Source organism: Suricata suricatta, chromosome 6 (assembly GCF_006229205.1).
Source record: "Suricata suricatta isolate VVHF042 chromosome 6, meerkat_22Aug2017_6uvM2_HiC, whole genome shotgun sequence".
In the NCBI taxonomy this organism is placed as follows: domain Eukaryota; kingdom Metazoa; phylum Chordata; class Mammalia; order Carnivora; family Herpestidae; genus Suricata; species Suricata suricatta.
In genome coordinates this window covers 45497357-45524766 of record NC_043705.1, presented here as the reverse complement: position 1 = coordinate 45524766, position 27410 = coordinate 45497357, and the positions used below count along the sequence as shown (strand labels likewise).

At 35.3% G+C, this 27410-nt stretch overlaps 1 protein-coding gene across 1 annotated transcript in view; it reads right to left on the bottom strand.

Moving 5' to 3' along the window:
* The window catches only part of CWC27 (CWC27 spliceosome associated cyclophilin), a 177933-nt gene that overhangs the window by 81633 nt on the left and 68890 nt on the right, over positions 1–27410 (bottom strand). The window contains exon 11 of the mRNA XM_029942318.1: positions 4471–4574. Within this exon, the coding sequence (XP_029798178.1) occupies positions 4471–4574 (104 nt within the window). The remainder of the gene's footprint in view (positions 1–4470; positions 4575–27410) is intronic.

Sequence of the window (27410 nt, the reverse complement as noted above, 5' to 3'; positions counted from 1 at the left end):
ATTTCTAGATATCGTATATAATATTCAAAAGACCAAACCATCCAGAGTTGCCATAATATTCAGATAATTTAGTCTTGGATTAAAATAAAATGTCTTATAAAAGCCAGATATGCAGGGGCTTTTATGATGCAGGGACATTATATACAGGGGAGCCTGGGTGGCTCAGTTGGTTAAGCATCTGACTCTTGATATCTGCTCAGGTCATCATCTCATAGTTCATGAGTTCAAGCCCCATGTTGGGCTTTGTGCTGACAGTGCAGAGTCGGCTTGGGATTCTCTCTCTCCCTCTCTCTGCCTATCCCCTGCTCATTCTCTCTCTCTTTCTCTCTAAATAAATAAAGAAATAAACTTTAAAAAAAAAGCCAGATATGCAGCCAAATAGCCCAATCAAGAAATGTATCTTGAATTGGTTTAGCTGATGTATGAAGTTACAGAGCCAAGGTCAAATATCACTTTCAATTTCTTTTCATGTGATGATCTTATGAAAATGCTTAGGAGAACCTTTGGATCTGTTCCCAGAGTTTATGTATTTCTAACCATGGAATATCTTTCACCTGGGAAGATAGGCTAAGTTGGGACATACATCAGGGATGCTTACAATTCTACTTTGTTTCCAAACTCCTGTACAGTGAGATGTCTCATGGTATCATTTTAAATCATGGAGCAAGAAGAAAAATTATAGACTTAAAAACTTCACAGGAACATATGAATTTCAAATATAATGTAGTGTTTTACTGAAATTCACAAATCTTCCATAATAAATTAAAAAAATTTTAGTATATGTGCTGCTGAAGTGAGCACTAAAATAATTTTTTAAAAGTTTATTTTACTTTTAAGAGAGAGAGAGAGAGAGAGAGAGAGCAAGCAAGGAAGGGGAGCGAAGAGACACAGAATCTGAAGCAGGCTCCAAGCTCTGAGCTGTCAGCACAGAGCCTTATACGGGGCTCAAACTCACAAACCATGAGATTATGACCTGAGCCGAAAACAAGAGTCGGATGTTTAAATGACTGAGCCACCCAGGTGCCTCCATAATAAACATTTTTCTAACAGCCATACTAGTCAATTTTAAAAGATCAAGTAAGTTTAGAGGAAATACAGTCCCAAGATAAAGGTAATTTATAACGCATCATAGATAGGGGCTAAATGGAAATTTTGTTCAGCATTTGAACAAGATGGTGATAATACAAAATTGTTCCTAATAGCATTCTAAAAGTATTAGAATTAAAATAAAAAGACTGACTTAGTGCCTAGATCTTGGTTTCTAAATACAAGGGAAACCAGAATCCCTTGAAGTGGTTGAGTCCAGACCTGGAAGAGGGAAACCACAAGATCAGTCTGGAGCTTCTTGTGCTAGAAAGAAAAAATGTGCTCAAAGTGGGGAGCCAGCTAAAAAGACACAAGAGCCAACCTGAAAGAACTACTAATACCAATCCTGGTACTATCTGGACAACAAAATAAATAACGATAGCTTGGAATTATAGCACACAAAATAAAACAACTACTCGCAAGTCCATATTGATATAAATAACTAAGTAAATAAAGAAAGATAGATAAATAGACATCTTTCTTAAAGAAGAATTCCAAGTAATAAAAGTAGTAAGAAACAAGAAAATAAAGTCACTCCATTAGAACACCACAGTAAATACCTGGTGCCTATAGGCAAGATCCACCAACGGTTACTAAAATTAGTGGGGTAAGCCTGAAAAGAAACAGAATAGATAGTCTCAAAGTATCTTCCCCCAAATACTTAAAATCTCAAAGGGAAAAAGAGTAACTTTAGAGTGTAGCAAATCAACGGACACCACTTTAAATTAGTCATCAAGGTAGTATTGCCATTAAAAAGACAATAGATAACTTTATAATGCACTGGGAAGGACATCTCATTTCTGAGGGAATCTTGCCAACCTCCTCCCCACCCCCTGCATAACCTTAATCTAATCACAAGGCAACATCAGACAAACTCAAATGAGACATTCCACAAAATACCTACTTAGGACTCTTCAAAGTGTCAAGGACATGAGAGATAAGAAAAGACTGAGGAACTGTCATTGATCAGAGGAGACTAAGGAGGGAATGATCATTCAATGCAGTATGGCATTCTGGATAGAAAAACAGAACAGAAAAAGGATGTTAACTGGGAAAGCGGGTGAAGTTCTAATTAGGTCTGTAGTTAGTCAAGAGTCACGTATTAACATCAGTTGCTTGGTTTTGATCATTGTGCTATAATTATATAAGACCTTCATGTTTAAGGTATATGGGAATTCTATATTTGCAGCTTCTCTGTAAGTCTAAAATTATTTCAAAACAAAGCAATTAAAAATAAATAAAATGACCAAATTTTGTAGAAGCTAATGTTAAATGATTCAGATTTAAGGAAAATCCAGAATATTTCTAGAAGATACAAGGAAAATTAAATTTAGAAAAGTAATTCCTAATATAATTCTCTAATTATGGCTTAACAGAATGGTTTTATATAGCTTTCTCATCAAGAGGCTCAAATAAGCTCTAGAAGAAATCTTCTCTTTAGTGTTAAGAAATCATTCTAGCCCTCTGCATGGATCTACTGTGCTGGTAAAGTCTGTGAGCCCGAGTTCAGGTCCGGCGAGCCTAAACCCGTAATAAAGCCCTTTGCTTTTGCATGCGTGGGGGGGAAAAAAAAAGAAATCATTCTAATACTCAAGCCTTTCTTTAATTGCATTTAATATTTCAAAGGCAGATAAATAAATTAAAACAGCACTGCTTAGATCTAATATAGGCCTTAACTATAGAGCACTATTATAGTTATTATCTATTTCCTGTTCTCTCACTTCTACTAGATCAAGAACTACAAAGGTAAGAACCTCCATGCACTGCCAATTTCATACCCCTAGTCTTGCACAGTTCTTGAGAAATGGGGGTACTAATAATTATTTGCTCAAAAATGAATAAAAATTTTAAGTAAAAGATCTTTCTAGTTGAAAGGGATTACTCTCATATATTTAAAATGCTTTTAATTATAAGGAACAATAATACTCTGAGGAAATTATATCTAAACTTAAAAATAAAATAACCGTCACTATACTTCTTTCAAATCTCAGTATTACCAATATAGCTTATTTCTGTTCAGGGTTATACTTTATCTATAACACCTGGTGATATGCAAGTTTATCCTTTCTTTTATTTTATCAAAAAATATTTAATGTTTATTTTTGAGAGAGAGACAGAGTGTGAGCAAGGGAGGGGCAGAGAGAGGGAGACACAGATTTCGAAGCAGGCTCCAAGCCTCTGAGATGTCCACACAAAGCATGATGCAGGATTTGAACTCACAAACCGTAAGCTCATGACCTGAGCTGAAGTAGGATGCTTAACTGACTGAGCCACCCAGGCACTCCTATCCTTTCTTTTAAATCCAGTGTATAATTTGTGTCATTATGGGAGTTAATTTTTTAATAGTTTCATTCAGATATATTTTGATGACTTAATTCTTCATTAAGTACCTGCCTTTACTGTAACAGTCATTTGGGAATATGGTGCAAATAATCTAAAAACTATGTCCTTTGGATAATTATGTGGTATTACCTGTGCTACTTAAAATAAATACTAATGCTGGGGCGCCTGGGTAGCTCAGTCAGTTAAGCATCCAATTCTTGATTTCAGCTCAGATCACGATCTCATAGTTCGTGAGATTGAGCCCTGTGTTGGGCTCTGCACTGACAGCGTGGAGCCTGCTTGGGTCTCTCTCTCTCTCTCTCTCTCTCTCTCTCCCTCACTCTCTCTCTCTCTCTCTCTCTCTCACTGTCTCTCTCTCTCTCCCCCTCCTTCCCTCCCTCTCTCCCTCTCCTCTTCCTCTCTGTACCTACCCTGCTTGTGCTCTCTCTCAAAGTAAATAAACTTAAAATAAAGCCCTTTTAGCCTCATAAAAATCATAGTAAAATGAAGAACGTATTTAACCTGTATAAATAGCAGGGAATTATTTTGATTACTTTTTGATTGGCTTTATTGATATTTTAGATTTTCAGTGTCTTAACGTAAACAAACAAAAAAACAAAAAACAAGAGTTTATATTTCATACTATTCAAACCAATGCACAAATGTTTACACAAGTCCCAAACATAGGGCCTAAATGCTTTTTAAAAATGTTTAAAGGGTATGCAATATAAAAAAATGAACATTCCATTCCTGTGCACTCCTAGAAATGTGTTATGGCAACATTTGAGTTTTACCTGATGTCAGGTCTCTATTATTTTCATTAAGCTTTTTAGAATAACAGTTATGGTCATGTTTGAATGTATTTACTTTGTAGACAAAATTCTAAATGGAAATTTATTTTATTGGCTAACTGTCCAAAGAAAGTATTTAAAAAAAAAGAAGCAAAACCCAGGAAGGAGAGAGGGAGGGAGGCAGGAAAGAGGAGCACAGCGGGAAGAGGAGATGGAGGGAGGAGCGTAGTGTCACGGTGAGTGAAAATAAAAACCTGATACATACCCTTACCTTCACTTTTTTTTTCTGCTTGTTTTGCTGCATTTTCTACTTTTTTCTGTTTTGCTGCTAAGAGTTCCCGCTTTAACTGCCTTGCTTCTTTTCGGAGCTCATCACTATAAAGCAAATACAGTTATATAAGTACATAATACACCAAGAGGGATACTTATTTGGCAAAAGCAGGCATATTGCTTTTTACATACACTAAATCCCTAAGAAAAACAAAATAATAATGTAATTCATTTTGTTTCTTACCTGTACTGTGGTATGGAAACATAGCTATAGAATATTTTAGAAAGCTGTCATTTTTTATAATAACAATATAATATGAATTACCTATGAAGTATACTCCCTATCAAGTATATCAAACAGAAGTAGATAAATGATAAATGTCCCATTGTTCTAATTCACTTGCTAATTTAATATTCTAGTTCCAGTTTAATAATTCATGAAGATCTTGAGTCAAAACAAAAATTTAATATAAATTACATTCACTAAACTTGCACATACACAAAAAGACAAGGCTTTAAAACTTGAATTCCTTAACTGGTACCAGTAGCTACCATTTATTAAGCACTTACATGCTAGGTGCAGCACTAAAATGTTTTTAAACTCAATTTTTTAAACTCTATTTTTAACCCATTTAATACCACAGTTTGGCAAATAATTTCCTCTTCTGTGAGGTGAACTGTGGTGTAAATATTGACTTCACTACAAGTCACTAAGCAGCTAGTTTCTACAAAGCCAGTTTTAGGACAGATTCAAATTCATGTGCTTGGAAAAAATTAATTACCCATGACATGAACCCTTAGGATCACTTGTGGCCAGTCAAATGTCAGGCATCCACACTATTTCAGCAAAAGCTAGACTGGATAACAGATACTCAAAGAACCACTGTAAACCCAAGCAGGCAACAAGTCTAGAAAAGGTCTCCAAAGACACCCCTAGGCCACGGTTTAGTGGGATCTTAAATCTAAATAGTTTCATACTGATTCAACCTTTGTGCCTCTTCCAGGTCCCCACATCTCACACTCTATTTTTCTTTTAAAGTATATCGCATATCACTTCCCAAAGTAATCGGTCTTACAATTGCACAGCTCAATTCTTATTACCTCTTTTCTACATCAAACACAAATAGTTATATTTTGTATCTGCTTGGCGTTCAAGATCCTGAATTCTGAAAATCCCCTCTCTGATTAAAATCTACTACCTACTTGGGACGCCTGGGTGGCTCAGTCGGTTGAAAGTCCAGATTTGGTTCAGGTCACGATCTCATGGTTTGTGAGTTTGAGACCCTTGTCGGGCTTTGTGCTGACAGCTCAGAGCCAGGAGGCTGCTTCGGATTCTGTGTCTCCCTCTCTCTCTCTCTCTGCCCCTTCCCTGCTCTCTCTATGTCATTCAAAAATAAACATTAAAATTTTTTTTTAAAAATCTACTACTACTTTCCCAGTTTTTCATTGCTATAGAACCTGTGCTCACTCCATATAATAATGAAAGCCAGCTCCTTCATAGTTCATGATCCATCAGCCCTGCTCTAACCCAACTGGCTCTCTATCCATTCTAGATGATATGGTCAGCTATTTCACTGATGTCCTCACCAGCACCTTTAATTTTCTGGACCTGTTTGTCCTTATGAGTATGTCATAATTACCTAGAAGAACTTGTTCACAACATGCTCCTAGAGACAAACCTCCAGAGAATATTATTTTGTTAGATGTGAGATGTTGCCTGGGAATTTGCCCTTTGTAACAAGTTCCAGTTATTCCAATACACATCAGGTTTAGGACCCAGTACATTAAGACAGCCATATAGCAATTATCTTCTCTTCCTTACAACTCCAAGCACTCCTACTTCAGTAATCCTTTCATTCAGCCAACAAACATACTCAAATTTCCCCAGACTCTGCTCCAATCAAGTGATGATTATCTTTACCACTGGTCTTTGCCTGAAAGAACAGTTTATGTATAGCGTCTACTTTCTCAGCGTCAAACTTCTTAATCTCTTGCAATCTATCCTTTTTATACTCTACTGAAACTGCTTCTGTATCAACCAAATTCAATGGTCTTTTCTCAGCCTTCCATTTCCTCTTTGGCTTCTCTACCATTTAATATTAACCACTCCTTCCTTCTTGAAATTCCAGCCTAATCAGACTATGTACCATTTTAGAGTATTGATTCTCCAATTCTTGTTCTACTTACTCTTTCTTTTGTCAGTCTATAATTCTTGGCATTTTCTCCATTTCTATACCTTGTACAATGGCATTTTATCTAATCTCAAAACATGAAATATCACTTTTATTTAGGTTACTTCCAAATCTGGATGTTTTGCTATAATTTTTTGGTCCTGCATTTCTAATTATCTGTTACAAACCTTCCTGTACATCAGTGCTGTCCAACAGAAATATAAGGTAAGACACATATCCAATTTAAGTTTCCTAGCAGTCACATTAAAAAAAAATGGCAAAAGGAAATAGGTTAAATTAACAACTTATTTTAACTCCATAACTTAATAAGTCCATAATATTATTATTTCAACATGCAACCAATATAAAAATATTAACACAGTGTTCTACTTTTTTTTGTTTTTTGGCACTAAATGTTCTAAATCTGGTGTGTATTTTACAGTTACAACACATCTCAGTTTAAACTAGCCACATTTCAAGGACCCAGATCTAGATACATAGTGGAGGCGAGACACTGCAGTGTTCAAACTTGAAGTCATCTCCTCCCTGCCCAAATCTGTTTGTTTTCCTGAAATCCCTTTTTGAATGTGGGGCTATTTTCCTCCTAATGACCAGACTTTAAACTTCCTCTGGGACCGTTCCCCCACCCTTTCACTGAATCACTGTCGGAGTATGTCATTTTTCAATCTCTCTCACGTATAATACTCCTGTTGACTCTCAACATCAATGCCCAATTTTGGCTTTCATTATGTATTTCTCAGATAAATCACTTCCTATTTCTTGCAGTTATATGAGCACAGGGAACAGCAACCACATCTTTACTCCATCCACTAAATACCACTATCTTTTATTATACTAATTAAAATTTTTTTTAATTTAGTAAGTAATACAGAAATTTAGATGATGTTTTCAGAATACTCAGGTCTTTGAGAGGAAACTTATTTTGAAAGTTGAAGAGTAAATGCTGCATTACGGCTAAAAAACTAGTTATGAGAATCATTTGAAGTATGCAAAGAATGAGAGGCAATGACAGTATATAGTGGTGTAGAGGCAGTAACGCACAATTATCAAAAGGATTAACTTTCAATTCAGAAAGTCTTCATTAAAAGCTGACTCTAACACTTATTATAAGTGGCCTAATAACAATTACTTAACTTCTCTGAGACTAAGTTTCCACAACTATAAAATGGGATAAGGTACTTAAAATATTGGACACTCAATACATGTTCAACATATGGTAGCTATTATTATTTAGATCATGTTATAACAGCATTACGGTTAAGGGTTATGTGTGATGTAGGAGTATTTCTTTGTTATGATTTATTACAAATAAGTGCTACCCCTACTACATGTGGAAATCAGCTCTGTTCATAATTTTTATGAAGGGCAAGGAATGCATAATGCAAGTTTCTAAAAATCTATCCTTAAATAGTCAAAGACTTAGATACACTATTGAAGTAGCCATAATAACAGCTGGTGGCACCTGAGTGGCTCAGTTGGTTAAGTGTCTGACTTTGGCTCAGGTCATGATCTCACAGTTGGTGAATTTAAGACCCACATCAGGCTCTGTGCTGACAGTGCAGAGCCTAGAGCCTGCTTTGGATTCTGTGTCTCACCCTCTCTCTGCCCCTCCCCTGCTTGTGCTCTGTCTCTCAAAAATAAATGAATGTTTAAAAAAATTTAAACAAAATTTAATAACATACAAACTGAATAATGACAAATAAAAACTCAAAAAAGACAAAGTGAGATGGAGAAGGGAATGTCTATAAGATTATTAAAAATTGCTTCATTATACTAAATTTTTCAAGTGATTCAGAATTTACAACATTGTCAAAATCTTTCAGACTCTTCAAACAACACTATTTGTTGGTACTTCTGGAATCCATAACTTCGAATGAAGCACAAGTTTGTAAACTCGTCTTTAGGTCACAATCTATATATTCTCTAGAATATAATCTGATCCAGTGGCACTAGAATATATTTAAACTGTTATAATGAGAACAAAAGTTGTAAGCCTGGAGTACATGTCATCTTCGTGTTGCTAAACTATGGCCTTGCTTCAGAGTCCAGGCAGCATTTTTTTGCCTTCAGAGCCTAGTTTCTGCTTGTATGGTAAAAGAAATGGCTTCTGTAAGCTACTATTAATTCTGAGCTAATTAGCTTTTCCCTAATAGGTATGTTCCTAATTGGAATTGACTTGAATTTTAATATGGTTTATTTTATATTTTATTTTTGATAGAGAAAGAACGTGACTGGGGGAAGGATGGGGAGGGGTGTGGAATAGAGGGTCCAAAACAGGCTCTGCGCCAACAGCAGGAAGCCCTATGGGGAGCTTGAATGCATGTGCTGTGAGACCATGACCTGAGCCAAAGTCAGATGCTCAACTGACTGAGCCACCCACGTGCCCTGGAAAAAAGAATATCTTAAAAAAAATGATCCCAATAAAATAGCAGCCTAGAAATTATAGTGAAGAGGCAGGCATATAGACAGACTAATATTTGGTCTCTATTTCCACTGCCTTTACTCTTCCACACCCTGCTTCTCAAATGTAGGGGATTCTCAGTAGCTTAGTCTCAACTCTCTTTCTCTTTCTCTTTTCTTTAGAAATTTCATCCACATTCAGGACTTCATTTGTATCTTAAGGTATTCAGTGCATAAAATCAAGATTGTTAGCCTGATGCTCTTTACATACATATTCCCACTTTCAAGCTTAAATCGCATTTCTAACTGCCATATGGATACTTATATTTGATGTTCCACCAATGCATCAGATTTACCATTTCAAAAGTCAGACTGATCATTTTGGTTTCTCAAAAAAAAAAAACACCACTTTATTTCTGTCTTTCCTACTTTTGAGGCACCAAAATGCTAGTTGTCAGGCCTAGCTGCTAGTTTCCTCCCATACCTTCTACAGCTGATTAGTGGTCATACCCTCCTTCACAAAGTCTCTTCTTTTCTGTGGTCAGGGACAGTTGGATTTTCACAACTGCACTATCACAGTAGCCCTCCTACCTGGTCTTCGTGCCTCTGGCTTGGCTGCTTGTCCACTCATGTAGCACACTTATGCCATACCCTACAATTCTACTCCCCTCATGTTCATAACTCCCTAAATCCTTCTGAAGTATACACTAATTCCTTTCCCAAGCATGTGAGTCCCTCCCAATATCTACCTTAAAACTACTATTTCAACCTTATCTCTCACATATCCTCTACAGTTACTCTAAATTTTAGCCAAAAACATACTAGTCATAATTATGTTGGCAAACCTTAATCTTCAGCACATATACCCCTTTGTTCATGCTATTTCCATGGCCTAAAATGGTCTTTCTTCCCTATTTCTGTCTACTAAAATCTTCCTCAGCCTTCAACACTTCATGGAAAAAGCGGACTTGAGCACAGCACTGGGGCAGGGTTGTCAACCTCACTGAGACTTGGTGTTCTCATTTAAAAATTGTGGCTATATTCAGCTTATGTATTATAACAAGACTGATGCAAAGATTAAGGATTAGTAAGAGTAAAAGCACCATCAGCTGCTTAGAAGGAAGGGTTTTAGGGGCACGTGGGTGGCTCAGTCAGTTAAGCGTCAGACTTCGGCTCAGGTCATGATCTCACAGTCAGTGGGTTCGAGCCCTGCTTTGGGCTCTATGCTGACAGCTTGGAACCTGGAGCCTGCTTTGGATTCTGTGTCTCCCTCTCTCTCTGACCCTCCCCTGCTCACACTGTCTCTGTGTCTCAGAAATAAATAAAAAACATAGTTTAAAAAAAAAAGAAGGAAGGGTTTTATAAAGACAGAATATACTCCAATAAACTCATGACTATCAAATTACATAAGTAATTTAAATAATTAAAACTAAATAATCAATAATTTTAAGTAAAATTTATGGTAAAATTATACTAAGTGCTACATTATTAAAGGTATCTAATGCGAATGATGTTTTTATTTAATTTTTAATTTGTTTATTTATATTTTGAAAGAGAGAGAGACAGAAAGAGAGAGGGATAGAGAGAACGTGCATACAAGCAAGCAGGTGAGGGGCAGAGAGAGAATCCCAAACAGGCTCCACACTGGCAATGCAGAGCCAGATGTGGGGCTCAAACCCATGAAGTATGAGATCACAACTGGAGCTGAAACCAAGATTCAGACATTTAACCCAGGTGCCCAGGTTTTTTCTTTTTAAAACTAAAGTCCATTCCAAAAATTAAACAAAACACTTCAGTAAAAATAGAGACATGTTTGTCAGAGGACCTAGACTCAACATCATTATGATGAAAGCAATTAATTCTCCTTCTTTGACTCAGTTTTATCATCATCCAGTACATTCTGAGAAAGGCATAAATTCATATTTCTGAAATGCATAATCATAATTATAGCATAAGTGTAAGAGATGATAATACTCTGCAGACTGCTTTATTTCAACTTGCTTGTATTAAGGACCTTGACACCGTGATCTAAGGAAATAGTGAGATGCCAAATAGTCATCTTCGTCTTAGATACAAAAAGTTGAGGTATAAAGACAGTAAGAGATTTTTTTCAGTATTGCCAAAGTCAGTAATGGAATTGTAAACATAATACAGACTTCTAATTTCTTATGTGAGATCTCACTTAGTTTGCTTCCTATTCACTGGTTGAAAAGTACATTTAGATTGAATACCTTATTTTTTAGCTAAACATTTTTTTTATACAACAAAAGACACTATGAATAAGTAACTACCCAGGAAAGTTTTTATAACTATAGTATGCCTAAATTTTTATCAGATTGCTTATATTACTTTACAGAAGTAGTTAAAAATCAAATCTTGCAATTTTCTTTTATTTATTTATTTATTTATTTATGTTTATTTATTTTTAAGAAAGAGAGAGAGAGTGAGAGAGAGGGACAGAGTGTGAGTAGGGGAGGTGCAGAGAGAGGGAGACACACTATCTGAAGCAGGCTCCAATGCACTTCAGAGCTGTCAGCACAGAGCCCAATGCGGGGCTCAAACTCACAAACTGCAAGATCATGACCTGAGCTGAAGTCAGACGCTTAAATGACTGAGCCCCCCAGGTGCCCCAGAACTCTTACATTTTAAAAATTTTGCAGCTTTTCAACTTGAGATTGAAGATTTAAGATAGCAAACAACAGTTATCTTACATAATTTTCAGTCAGTTTTTATTTTTTCCCAGATGCTTTTCTCATTTTCTCCAGTTTCCAGGAAGATGCCTTAGGAAAACTGAGTTACATCTATTCTTTTTTCTTATAGTATGAGAGGTATTATCTTAATATTAGGGTGATGAACTCAAACACTGACCTTATGTAGCATTCACCTTGAAAAAAAAAGGTAAGCTTATTAAGACCTGTTTGATATGCTTTCGAAAAGAACTTTAATCTACGAAAATGAAGTAGACAGTAGATGAATTTGTTTAGAGACCTTATTAAGCAAGCCGACAGCTAAACATATGTCCATTACAGATGATTGTTTCTTGGACCATATATGTAGTACTTGCAGTTAGCTTCAGCCTGCTATTTCCCAACATCTGATAAGAATTCGTAACACATGGAAATAACTGCAAAGCAAACAGCACACCCTTCATGGTTTTTAGTCTGCTGCTTTAATCACAAAGATACTGAATCTGTTTGTAAATGAAACAACAGCTTGGCTGTTGATGAAATCATAAAATAGCCATAATAGAAGCCTGTCAGAGGTATGAAAACTGTAAGTATATGGCATGAGTTAAAGGCTACAGTATCATCAGCAGGAGCAGGGATGGAGGTTTACCATGTATTAGAAGGTATACTATGTTGTAGTTTATATAGAAATTTTGAAAATATATAGATTATCTAAGAAATATCTAACCAAATTAAATAAGGGAAACCTGCTATATGTTTAAAGCTCCTCTTTACCTATTACTGGCAGGATGGCCTTAGACAACTAGGTTAAGCAATCTAAGTCTCAGTTTCTGCATCTCAAAAGGTGAAAAGCAGTAAGGTTGTAAGAAATGAATACAATTCCATGGAAATTGCTTATCATACTTCACATGATGCTCGGCATAAATTATGTACTCAACATTAGTTTGCTTCTATTACTATTATTTATCTCACCCCCACCACCAACACTATTTCTATTTTTACTATTTACAAAATCAATTACTGACAAAACGAGACATCAGGCTAACTAAAGAGATTAAAATGGCATATCCTTTTCTCAAGAATGCACAGATTTCAAAAACTTACTGATAAGTTTTTGTGTCTGATGCACTGTTTGGATTAAATACCATATGCTATGAAAATGAAAAATGCCAACTGTTTCAAAACACTAAAAATTACAAAACTCACATATTCTGATTCTGGTCACTGAACACTTGGAACTGAATTGCTTATTTTCTTTCATTATAATCTAGTTGAGAAGGTAAAGAATACACAAGTCAACTTAGAGAGGAATATATACTTACAAGTTCTATGAGGAAGGCTAATGGAGAACCTATACTATTTTAGTCCAAATGATCTTAGAAGACATTTACAAAAGATAGATTTGGGATGCCTAAGCGGCTCATTCAGTTATGCATCTGACTTTTCATTTCAGCTCAGGTCATGATCTCGTAGTTCGTGGGTCTAAGCCCTGCATCAGGTTCTCTGCTGGCAGTGTGGAGCTTGCTTGGGATTCTCTCTCTCTCTTCCTCGCTCTCTCTGTCTCTCTGCCTCTCCCCTACTCATACACTCTCTCTTTCTCAAATTAAATAATCATTAAAAAAAGATAAAGTTTAATCTGAGAGATAATATTCTACATGTCTTTCATAATCTGTTGCACCAATATATAGGAATCGAAAGACTCCAGTTTGCAAAGAAGGAGGAGTCTAAATGCACCTGTCCATAGCTTTAAGTCTTAAAATCTTATTCATTTTCACATGAAGGATCACATTTATTTGTAAATAAAAAGTTTAGACATCTGATCTAGGTTGCCATTACTCTTTGTAAGATCTCTTCCAAATTTTAGAAAATTGTGTTCTTTTTAAAAGTCAGACTAAACAACAATGAATGCTGTACAAAATCATAAAATGTCTATACTGGTAGGTGATATTGCTATTCTGTCTAAACACCAAGTAGGAAGTTCAGAATCAAGCATGTTATTTTATAGTAAGACCTTGGCTTAGCCAATATTTCACAGAAGTGGAGCAAATTTGTTGTGGCAGAAATTCGGTCTTTAGCCATATGTCTATTCTACAATCCAACTTTACAAATGATATTAACTCAATATGAAAAACATGAGATTTTCATTTCCAGTAAGGCTTTATACGAGGTAATCTGAAAATTCTCTTGCAATCAAACACCTAGAAGAGCTGAATAAAGTATGTTTAAAAAATGTAATAAACGTATAACTTAACTCTTTAAATACATAGGATTGGGTTTTAATGTCGAGTTTTAATCATGAGGACTGAATTAGTACTCCTACACATAAATCTAAGGATTCTCTACTCATTGGAAAGGTGGAAGTAAACACATCCACTAAAAAGAAACCACAAGCAGACTACAAAAAAGGTTGTCTGTCTCAGGTCCATGCTGGTAAGCAGGCTCTCAAACTAATAAATATTCTCAAGATATCTAAGAAGTTGTTTTAATTAAAATTACCAGTGATCAATAGTACTCTAATGTGCCTGTTGGAACAGAAGGCAAATTCTCTCTGATGAAAGAAATCCTCAATCAGATTTCAAAGAACACTGAAGAGTTCTTAAAAAAACAAACAATCTCCCATTAAAAAGATTTCACAATATCACTAATACATAAAGAAACAGGGCATTGTGAGTGAGAATCAGAGGAACAACAAATAACAGAACCTGACCCTCAAAATTTCAAACTGCAAAAATAAAACAAGTATATTATATGGAGAGAATAAAAAACTGGATACAAAAATCCACATCAGTGACTGGAAAAAGAATCAAAACAACTTTCAGAAGGGATAAATAGAATAGCTAAAATTAAACTCAATTAACTATTGAATAGCAGAAAAAAAGAGATTGAGTGAATTATATACATCTGAAAACACATAACACAGGATGCAAAACAAAGAGAAAAAAAATCAACAGCTGTGGGAGGTTAAAAGAAAGGGAAGACAAAGTGAGAAGGTCCATTACAGGTAGAATTGCAGAAAGAGAAAATAGAAACTGAAGTTGAGATAATAATGTCTGAGAATTTTCCAGAACTGATGAAAAATATTAGTCTTTACATTCAGAAAGCTCAGTGAATTCAAGCAAGATAAATAAAAAGCAAATCCAAATGTGGATATATCATAGTCAAAATGCAGAACACCACAAATTAAAATAGCTAGCATAAAAAAGATAAATCATTTAAAATTAAATACACCTTTTTCTTTGACAGAGAAAGTGGCCTGACATATTGCAAGAATAAAGCAGTCATGCACTCATGCAGCAAAAGGCAAGAATGATGTCTTTCACTACTGTCATTAAAGCAAAGAACAAATAATGGCTGGAAGCTTAAGCAAAAATGATTATAGATTAGTCCTAAGTAGCTTAACTCTTTCAAGAATGTGAAATAACAGGTCAAACTTAAGGTTGGGATATATTTCTAACACACTAACAGGTTCTTACCCATTTTTCTGGCCTATAATGCGGTCTTGGGTATAAAGCAGAAGACAAAGCAGTTAAAGGTGTAGGATATATGGGTGGGTCCAGGAGGGAGGAGGAGTACTAGCAGTGGCAAGAGTATAAAAGACCAAGGGACATTTAGCTGACAGCACCGTGTGAGCCAACACCATGATGTGGCTGCCAAAAAAGTGTATTTGATCACAGGTCTCATTAAAGAAGTACAGTATTCCCAGTATTCATGTTACACCTTCTGCAGTTCCACAGCCCTTGGATATTATGTTCTGTTTTGTTCAGTCTTTGTTCTCCCAGCTTTTTGGTTTATAAAGATTCTACTAATATATATCCTTTAGCTCAGAGATTCTTTCCTCTGTGTCCAGTCTACTAAGACCATTCAAAGGCATTCTTCACTTCTCTTACAGTGTTTTTAATCTGTAGTGTTTCTTTTTGGTTCCTTCTCATCTTTTCTCATCATTTTGGTCTTCATATCTCTGCTTATATTACCTATCTGTTCTTTCATGTGATCTCCTTTATCCAGTAGAGCTCTTAGCATATTAATGAAGGCTGTTTCAAAGTCCCAGTCTGATAATTCTAACATCCTTGCCATATCTGACTCTGATGCTTGCTTTGTCTCTTCAAACTGTGTCTTTTGCCTTTTGTTGTGCCTTGTAATTTTTTCCTGGTAGCCATTCATGATGTACGAGGTGAAAGGAACTGCTGTAAATAGGCCTTTAGGAACGTGGTGGTGCGGTGTGGGAGAAGCAGATGCCCTGGAGTCCTACGGTTAGGTATTAGTCTTTAGTGGTCCTATGCCTCTGGACTATGGCTTCACAATTGTTTTTCAGGTTTTTCTGTTTTTGCTTTGGCTTTTTTTTTTTTTTTTTTTTTTTTTTTTGGTCCTCCATTAGGTGGGGCAGGATGGCTAGAGCGGGCCTTCTCCGACAAGGAGGGTTAGGGCTAGAGCTAGAGGAAGTTGGCTATTTCCTTTCCTCCAGGTAAGTTAGGCTCTGCTAATTCCCCAGCAAGCAAGCAATGCTCTAGTTAACTACTTTTCCCTAAAGGCAAGAAGAGGAACACAGTATTCCGATAGATTTCAAAAATGGTTCCTTTTACCTTCTTCCTAAGGAAGCACTAAGGATTTTTTCTGCGATATTTACTATGAAAACGTAGCTGAACTCTCAGAGGTAAATCTCACAATACTGTGGAGAGGCCTCCCCATGACTGTGCCCCCTGGAGTTTTTAACTCTCAGGTTTGTCCACATTGAGCCTCCAGCAATTCATCAGTTATAGTTCAGGTTTCTTATCCCAGCCCTGTTCCTATATCAATTTCTCCTGGTGCTCAGGTGAGCTGCAAATCCCTGTGTGCATCTGTCTGTCTTTCCAAGCCTGGAGGCAGCAGTTTGCTGTTTCCTCACCTCTGGTGGTGATCCAAGAAGAGGAAAAAAGCAAGGTTAAAGAAGTAATTTTATTACAAGAGAATGTATTTTTATTTTATTTGAATTTAACATAAAATACTAAATGGAAGACTAAAAAAATTTCTAAATTTTATACAAATGCTTCTTTGTGTCAAAAGATTTCTTAAGAAATTATTCCATTTTATGAAAAAATGTTATAAAAATATTAAGCAATTGGAGTTATTTTTTTTAAATGACATGATCCAATTTTAGGCTGTACTGATTAACTGCCTTTCCTAAAGGTTGAGGAAATTAGTGTACTTAACATTTTTTCCACTTTTTTCTTCCTCCATTTTCCAATTTGGGTTAGTTATATTATTGTTTTTATATTGTCAGTGTTCATAGCATTTATATGCACAGTTTTCACAGTTGTATAGCCTTAGTTTTATATTTAAATGCATTTATTGTTCACCACCATCTCTTTTGCCCCTGGTCCTGAGATTAAGAGATACCTGCAATAATGTGCACTTACTGTTTATAATAGTTATCTCTGGATGTAGGTGTATTATTGTTTTAGTTTTTCTATTCTTGCTCAGGAATATACTGCCTTAAGTTTTTATGAGTAGGCATCATTTTTACAAAAAACTAAAGTTGTATAGAAAATATTAATTAGCTACATTTAGCTCATTAATTAGATACATAGTATCTCACACTGGGATTCATTATGTAGTACAGGCGAAATAAATATAGGCATAAACTAAGGGAGAATGGTATCAGAATACTAATCATGAGAACCATCAGAGAGACGTGTGTAAGCTACATAAGAGGAGGAATTTTATGAGAAGATATTTCATATGTAACACATACAATAAAAACCACTAAGTAAACTGCAACAGATGAAATAATATATATCTAAAAATGATGAGGTCATGTTTGTGTAGGTCATACTTACTAATAAGGTGACTAATAAGTATTATGTAAATTATTTATTAAAGAGTTCCAGTTTCCCACAGTATTCCTGCTTTGCTAAACTTGTTTTACTTACATCAAAATGACTTCAATATTATGTATAAGTATGAAAATGTGAACAAATGATTTTAAGTATAGTACATGGTATGGTTTAAAGGAGGATAAAAAGTGAAGCATAAATTTTTCTGGCCTTCAGCTAGACTTTCATCAGCATGGATTAGAATTATACAGACTGGCTTTCAGAGGACCATAAGGTTTTATACAGTGTTTCACAAATGGAGTTGCACGTGGGTGGTCCTCTTAAATCACTGAGTCTTTGCACATTTTATGTTTAGAGACTGTTGGCTCTTTCTTTCTCTCTTTCTGTCTGTCTTTCTTCCTTTCTTTTATGTTTATTTATTTTTGAAACAGAAAGAAACAGAGCATTTGTGGGAGAGGAGCAGAGAAAGAGGGACACAGAATCGGAAGCAGGCTCCAGGCTCTGATCTGTCAGCACAGAGCCTGACGTGGGGCTCGAACCCATAAGCCATGAGATTATAACCTGAGCCAAAGTCAGATGCTTAACCAACTGAGCCACCCAGGCATCCCCCTGCCTGTCTTATCTAATGCATGTAGAGACACTGAGGTCTCTCCTTCACTTGCAAACCCCTTTCAAATGGCTCCTGAACCATTTGTGATGAAGACAAAAAGTAAATCATGAGCTTCTATTCCACTTGAAAATGAGTCACTCTGTTTAGGTCTATAATCAAGTCTAATCCAAGTGTAGTTTTTCTGAGAGTAACTGTAAGATGGTGATGATGATGATGATGATAATGGTATATACCTTATTTTTCTAATTCTGATTTCAGACTCTCTTCTCATTGGCTTGGTGGGTGTTCCCAAGTTCCCCCAAAATTACTTTGCTTGCTTTTTCAAGACAGACGAGCCATGAAACAAATGGTGCTCTTGGTTACATGACTTTGAAGATTACCCTTCCTAATTGCCTTGTCTAATTGGCAAGCTTAGATTCTTTTGGTACAGATGGATTCCCAAATCAAGTTCACTGCATCCTTTTGACCTTAGGACTCTGATTTGCTTGCCCTCAAGTCACTCTCCCAAACTAGAGTTCTGGTTAATTTTTTATTTATTTTTGAGAGACAGAGATAGCACGAGCGGTGGAAGGTCAGAGATACAGAATCTGAAGACAGGCTCCAGGCTCTGAGCTAGCTGTCAGTACACGGCCTGACGCGGGGCTCAAACCCACAAACCGTGAGATCATGACCTGAGCCGAAGTTGGACGCTTAACCGACTGACCCACCCAGGTGCCCCTCTGGTTAATTTTTTAAAACTCAAATCTGATCTCACTGATTTCTTGCTGCAGTACCCCTTAATTCTTAAAGTCCATACTCATTAACTCTATTACAAGGTTCTTTGCAGTCTCAAATCCTGTTAGTTCTTAGAATGTATCATAGTCCTTGACACCTACTCCTCATGGCCTACAACACTCCTCTCTTCCACTTCCCTTCTACTCATAACTCACATTTTTCTTCAGGTCTCAGCTTTCATGCCACTTTGTCTGCAGAGACTTCTGACTCCACCCCTAGTACACAAGCTCCTATATTTATCCTCACTGTCACACTTACCATATTTTTAACTGCCTGTTACTCTCTGTAATCTCCATTAGTCCAATAAAATCAAGTCATTTTACTTCTATAACCAAAATAACTAGCACAGAATCTGACACATAAGTGGTAATTCAACACTCAGTAAATATGCCAAATAGTACACTTAACACTAAAAAAAATAATTTGTTTCTTTTAAGCATTGGCAAAATGTATCAATGCTAAGTGTGAGAACACTTTAACTCAGCAATTTTAGGCATGCATTGTAAGGCGCCAAAAATGTTCAAGCACCTGGACAGGTACAAGATAAGAATGTGCTGATGGTTCATTACAACTCTGTTTATAATGGGAAATGTTGATTTAAAATAATAAGACTATATAATACAGATTATATACTAAAGACAAAGTATTTTTTGATTTATAAAAAATCATGTGTTTGTGAATGTGTGTGTGCCTACACACAAAAACAGAAATAGGGGCACCTGGCTGGCTCAGTTGGAAGAGTCATGTGAGTTTTGATCTCAGGGTAATGAGTTCAAGCCCCACATTGGGTGTAGAGGTTAGAAACACTTTTTTTAAAGAAAAATATTTTAAATGAGGTTTACCAAAATGAAAACGATAATTAGCTCTTAGAGTACAATACCATGTGATAGTAATCTTAAGAACTCTTAATTTTGATTATGAAGACAAACCTATTTCTGTTTGAAAAAGAAAAGTTTCTTTTTTTAGGGGATTATGTCAAATAGTTTCTTCTAAATACCCTTATTAGGTGTTATGATCCATCGTTCCTTCTGTGATCTTTAAAAGTGAAAAAAAATTGTAACTAAGAAGTTAATTAAAAAATATTCTGACATCCAAGACACTTAATGCATGATTTTTACTGATTTTTGATTTCTATAATGGCCTCACTGCATAGTCTTAAAAATCTGAGTGTATTTTAGTAACATATATTAAGTCAAGAACAGGGGAAAGGGTGTGGCATATTCCTTACACAACATTTAGATTTTTCTATTTGCAAGACTAATGACATTTAACAGAAGGCATACTCCAATTTGTGCTAATAGGTCTATTACTACAGTGACAGTATTGAGTCTTTAAGCAAAGGCTTCTTAAAATTTCCACTGCAATTTAATTATCCACCACTATGGATAAATAAACTCACTTTTATGAATTTGATGACACTGCAAGCCCAGGTCACTCAAAAACATCTTGCTCAGTCATGATCTCACCTCTCACAACTAAACGTGTGGAGCCTACCTGATATGTGCTTCTGTTTCATGGCTACTAAGCCACTCAGGATGTTTTGGAGAAGAAATAGAAACTTTTACTTTTTTTTTTTTTTAAGGTTTTTTCCTATTCTAAGGGCCATGGGGACAGCGGATGGGGGAAGAAGTAAGGAAATAATACCGTTAAGGTGGAAGAGAAAAGGTTTTACAATTTTTTTCAGCAGTAAACAAACTTCCAACTGAGGGACAGAAAAAAAAGTTTCTTTCCTTTCTAGCTACCTAAATCGCACAGTCCAGTGTAAGAGTATTATGGATATAAGAGGCTCCAAGCCACAGCCGGGCCATCAATTTGTGCTTCTCTGACTTTTGTAAAAACTTTCATGCATTGTGGCTAAAGATTTGTTCTAAATTAAGCTACAGATTTTCTACATCTAGAACTCTGTCTGGCATTTAGCTGAAAACAAGTTGCATCCTTAGAGGCATTAACAACTGGATGTAAGAACTGACTCATCCCTAGGGCACTGCTGCAGTAAAGGCCAGTTTTTCTGTTCTGTGAGTCTGTGTAGGACGTAACCTTTCTGTGGGTTTCATACTCTGTTACCACCTGGCAGACAAATAGGACCAAAAAATTTGCCTGAACTGTGCTAGTCCAGCCCTTCAAGAAAATAAGGACAAGATGTGAGCCCGGAAAAGCACTTTGGAAACTACTTGCACCTAATAAAAACATATTTTTAATTTAGCTAATGTGAAATCCAAACTAGTTCTGTCCAAATGGAAAAGATGCTTTATTTATATTTATGTGAGTTCTTAATCTAGGCTTGATTCATCCTTCATGAATAAAATTTTATAGAATAAGGGGCACATTTGGCTATGCATCCCTTTACTTTTCATTAAAACAGTATGAAATATGTGGTAAGATTCAATATTTGTCCTTAATTTTGTTAATAAGCTAGAATTTTCTTTTATGGGATAAATATTGAAAAATTATAATCAATAAAGTAATATGATTAGATGTACATGGTTACTTTTATCTTTTTCCTCTAGTCCAAAAATGTTCCAAGTACTGGGCTAATAATAATAAAATCAGCACATCCATACGTACCATCTCATTTAGTCCTTAGCCAACTTAGCAACTCCGACTAAGGCCCAAGTTATAGTAGAGCAAAATGAACCATCCTCTTTGTACCCTGTCCAAATTCCTGATCCACACAATTACATTTCTTGTTTTAGTCACTAAGTTTTGAGGTGGTTTTACACAGCAAGAGATAACTGAAAAGTATTTACACTATGATATGTAGTCATTTATATATTAATAATCTACCAAGAGGACTCATAAGAAACTAATGATAATATCTTTTGAAGAAATTCACTATTATTAGTCATTTCAAATGGTGCCCACAAAGAGTTGGGTCAAAGTATTTCAAGTTACGAGGCAATACAAGTGTTTACATTATAAAAGTTTCAAGTATTCTGTTATATATATAAAGTACACACTCAGAAAATCTATGGGAAATTTTAAGCCAGGAAAGTTGACACAGTTATTTTATCATTAATAACATTTCAACCCATTTAAATATCAACAAATGAATAAAACTGTTAAAATGTGATCATCTGTTGAGTTAAGAATATAATGGTAGCTTAAGTACGGAACAGCAATTAGGTGCATTGTTATCTGAAGAAAGATGACCTGAGTTGAAGTTTGCTCTGTTATTTTTTAGCTTTCAACCATGACTCCTCAACTCAAAAATGCATCTAATACTAACAATAATAATACTAACAACCGATAGGGTTGTTGAGAGTGTTTAATGAGTTAACACATATGAGTGTGTATATAAGATGTGGCAAATAAATACTTGTTATTATTGTTATATTTTATCTTTATCAACAATAAAATGTTGATTCCACAGTCAAAATTAAGTAAATAATCACATTTTAAACTTCTATACAAGGTCTTGATAGGTAAGAAAATCCACATAAAGGACTCAGTGTAATTCATTGAGACATAATAAGCACTAATGATAATAATACAATCCTAATAGGAAAGAATCTTAAGAAATTTCTGGTTCTGCTTCTAGAATTGTCATCTTATTGCTTGTACACACAGCACCTTCCTTCCACAGACTTTTATATGAATAGGCTGTTTTCTTTTTAAAAATAAACTCAAGGGGTGCCTGGGTAGCTCAGTTGTTGGTTAAGCATCCAACCCTTGATTTCAGCTCATGTTTTCATCTCACAGTTTATGAGTTCGAGCCCCTCATCAGGTTCTGCATTAATAATGTGGAGCCTGCTTGCGATTCTCTGTCTCCTTCTCTCTCTGCCCCTCCCTCGCTTGCATGCTCTCTCTCTCTCAAAATAAATAAATAAATGAACTTACAAATTAATTAACTAATTAATTAATAAAATATGCTCAAAACACTCTTAGTAATCTTACCATTCCTGATAGGTCTACTTCCAATTATGTTAGTGATGTGTGCAATTCTACTCTGAATTCTAATCACGTCTTTTTTAGAATTTTCTTTTGAGATACAAACTGTGTCTTAAGTATATTTAGTTCAGTTGAGTTTTGGCAGATGTATACACTGTGTAACCCAAATTCCTAGAATGTTTTCATCATCTCAGAAAGTTGCCTTGTACTTTAGCACATAATCTCTGCCACTCCTGCTACCTCCTCAGCCCGTGCCCACAACCAGTGTTCTCTTTCTGTTACCATCTATTCATGTAAATGGAATCATACATACGTTCTTTGTGTCAGACTTCTTTCACTCAGCATAAAGAGTTTTCTGAGGTTTATAGAAATGACTATAGTACGTATCAGCAGTTTCTTTTTATTGCTGACTAATTATCATATGACTATACATGGTTTTCTTGTTCATGCAAATCTAGGTTGCTTCTTCTAGTTTTGGGCCATTATGAATACAACTATTATGAACCTGCACAGACAAGTCTTTTGGGGAATAAATGCTTTCGTTTTTCTTTGATAAATAGCTGGGCATGATATATACTTAAGTGTGATGGGACTCTGGGTACATGTATGCTTAACTCTGTAAAAAACTGTCCAATTGCGTGTCATGTTTCATACTTCCACCAGAGATTGGTGTTTAAGTGTCTCATGCTCTACCGACTGAGCTAGCCGGGCGGTTGGAGATTGGTGTTTACCAGTCTTGGTGTACTACATCCTTGCTACAATTACTTTTTCTCAGTCTTCCCCCCCCCCCACCCCGGCCCCCCAGGCAGTCTGTTGGGTGTTATAGCAGTTTAATTTGTGTTTTCCTGAATATGATGTTGAACATTTTTTTCATGTGCTTATTGGCCACCCATTTGTCTTCCTATAAAATGTCTGTTTGAGTCCCTACCCTATCTTAAAAACTGTCCTCTTATTTTTGAATGGTAAGATTCTAAATATAAGTTTTTACCAAATTTACATAATGTACATGTTTTCTCCCAGTCTTTGGCCACCTACTCAGTTTTTGTGTATGTGATATCTTTTGATATGCAAAATTTTAATTTTGTGGAAGTCCTTGCTCTCCCTTTAAAGTGCAAGTGGTATAGAAATGATATAAAGTGCAATCACAATTCTAATAATAATTTATTAAATCCAAAAACGAAACCGACAATGAAGCCCAAGATGAGTTTTCAGTAGGAAACCAAGATCTGTTCTGACTTTTGATCCAGTGTTCCTTCCAGGACTCTGATATATCTGGCCTAACTAAATGGCTTTCCATTTTTAAGGTTTTTAAAATGACTTGTTAAGGTCATTTTGAATGATTCCCTGACTTCCAGTGTTTTAGCAATGTGACATTATTTATGCAAAGTATTATTATCTTGAATCTTTTTTTCAAAGTCAACAAACTGGATATTACTGTGGAACAGGCACTAATAAACCCACGTTGCCAAAAACTGCTAACAGGTCCTCTGTGGCTATGATTCTTAGATTACTCAACAGTGGGACCCTGTCAGCAGTTCTACTTTTATAGGCTTTGTGTTGCTAGATTTCTTAAACCTGATAGCCATCGGGTGAATTCCTCACTGAGCATATCTTGCCCACACATAGAAATTTGTCTTTGTCTTTTTGTGAACAGTGGTAGAACACTACTCACTGAGTAACTGTGGTGAAAAAGGAAGTAGAGTCTTTATTAGGCAGTGATGAATGAACTGAATACTGAAATTTAAGCTGGTAATAAATGGTGCTGCCTAGACTTTATTCTTTAAAACCAATATATTGCCCAGATGTTAAGTTACTCAAATCTTAAATCAACCAAGAACTTAACATCTCTAATCTGGTACCTTCTCAGAGAGAATGGAATGGAAAATGCATTGTCAACTGATGCTTTTCTCTTTGCTAAGAAAATATTACTGTTCTTTACAGCCTTTTGCACATTCATAGATTTTTATCAATATACTTATATTCTCAGCCTAAGCTAGTTACATTAGCTAGCAACATCTGGTCCACCACAAAGTGTTACTGTATGGAGTTCATTTACAGAAATAAAATTTAATGCAGTTCTGATTTTCAGAATTATAAAAAAATAGTATTTATTATAGAGAAAGGCTGTGAAAAGACAACTAAGAATAAATCAGTTTCTACTGCTTCCAAAGATTCCTTCAAATGCTTATCTTTAACTCAGACAATTTCTACTCCTTAAAACTACCAATGACTTAAAATGATTTCTTTTCTTGTGATGAACATGATATCCCTGAGTGATCCAAATCCCTAAATTCCTCCAGGAATTATTTTTGCAACTAGAGCAATAAGAGAACTTCACAAATTTCTTACCCCAAATGTCACCACTAAAAACAAAGATGAAAACTTGCTGAACAATTAAACTATTAGAAGTACAGACTGAAATCTAGGCACCTCTTATATATACACTAAATTTCTTTAAGACAAATATGATAGTAGCATAACAACTCTCAAAATATAAATACTATAAATAGTTTTGAGAAAAATGAAAAGCTAATTCTTAGTTTTAGAGTAAATGCTTTATAATATTTCTTCTAAAAAGGAAAACTATATTTACTTTTCAAAATATGCTCTATAAAAGTTTTGATTAAAGCATAAATAACATTAAAAAACAAACAAACAATTGAACAAACCAATTGTGTCCCTAAAAATACAGAACTAGGTGGTGAGTGCTAATAATATAACTGGCCCATCAAAGGAGCCTTTTTTGCTTTTTTAAGAGATTGTGAGATACCTACTAAGAAAAAATCATTAATGTTGGAGACTGCAATCATCTAAAAATTATAAAACGCAAAATCTGCATCCAAATAAAAGGATGCTGATGTTAGTAATTCTCCCTAAGCCAAGCTTCCTCCTGGTAGTTGAATTTACATTTGATCTGTTCATATTATGGATTCGTTACAAAAGCCATTTTTTTCCCCTTTGCTTATTCATTGGAAGCCTAAACAATATTGCATTAAATAGGGAAAGAATTTGCCCCTATAAACGCAAGGGAGAGGGAAAATGTCTGAATAAAAAAAGTTCCTCCTAGTTATTCATGCTTCCATACTCTTATCTTTCTTGTCCTATTACGTAAACAGGAAAACCTAAAAGAGCTTTCTGAAGAATCCTTTTGTTTTCAACCGAATATTATTTATGAAATGGTCAAGACGAGTACATTACTTAAGTAGGTACTATGTTACCAGATTATCCCTAATGCTCACTGTGTAGGCTTGCTTTGGTCATTATTCAGTAAACATATATCTCTGTGAGGTCAATAGCACTTGGTTTTGATTTATAAATAGAGTACAACTATGCCTTACACCTTTCTTATATTACTTTCAAAGAAGCAGTAAATTAATTGAAACCTCCTCATTTTAAACACAGAACCAATGGAGACCTGCTCTAGATCAGCACTATCTATATAAGGTGAAACAGTTACAAACCACCTGACTATTATGCCAACACATTCAGAGAAAGACATGTATCTTTTAGACTCAAACACAGAAGTCGCTAAGAATGTTACTTTCACTCATTGCTAACAGAATACTACTTAAAACATTCTCTTCAATAATTACTAAGGAGTTAAATGTTCTGCTCTCTTGTTCTCAAATCATTTTTTTCAAATATGACAAAAACAATAAATCTCTTTTTCAAAAGGCCAAGAATTGCTAATTATTATACCATTAATATTGAAGTTACCAAGCATTTATTCAAGATAGCAAAAGTTTAAACATGACCACACTAACTATAAACTTGGCGTAGAGCACCAGTGATCTCATATCAGCCTGTAGGCACTGCAGGGGAGGAAAGAATAGAAAACCAAACGCCACAATTGTAAATGTAGTAAACTAGATTCTTTTTTCTTGACAAGCCTTTAAAAAAGGGGAAAACCCCCCACCAAATCTCCAAAACCTCAATTCCTAGGTAGATTGAATGGTTTTCTTATAGAGGAATCAGCATGCTGACTTGTCTTTCACAAGTATTAGAAAAAAAAATCACTAGACTCGAAGAAAGCAGACTACCAAAGCCATGGATAGTTTATGACCCTAAGCTAGAACACTGATGGGTGTTTATGAGAATAACACATAAAAGTCAACACCAGTGCTGAAAATTGGAATATTAATAGTGTAACAGCCATAAGGAGAGCTATTTCTAAGATGTGTCTTCATTTTACCCTAAAGCACAGAGCATTGAGTCTATTAATAATCTCTATTCAAGATCAACATTATAAAGCAAACGTTTTATGAAAACAAACTTTTTAGTACATCTCAACCATGAACTTTTATAAAACAGCTGCTTTGTGTAGGGTATTTATTGCACAAAGCGCTGAAGTCAAAATTGTGTCAGTACTCCTCACACCTATTAAGATAGCTGCTGTCAAAACAAACAAACAAACAATAACAAATTTTGGCAAGGATGTAGAGAAATCATAATCCTTATGTACTATCAGTGGGAATGTAAAATGGCACAGCACTATGGAAAACTATCAGTATGGTGATTCTTCAAAAAATTAAAAGTAGAATTACCTTATCAACCAGCAATTCCACTTGTGGATATATGTC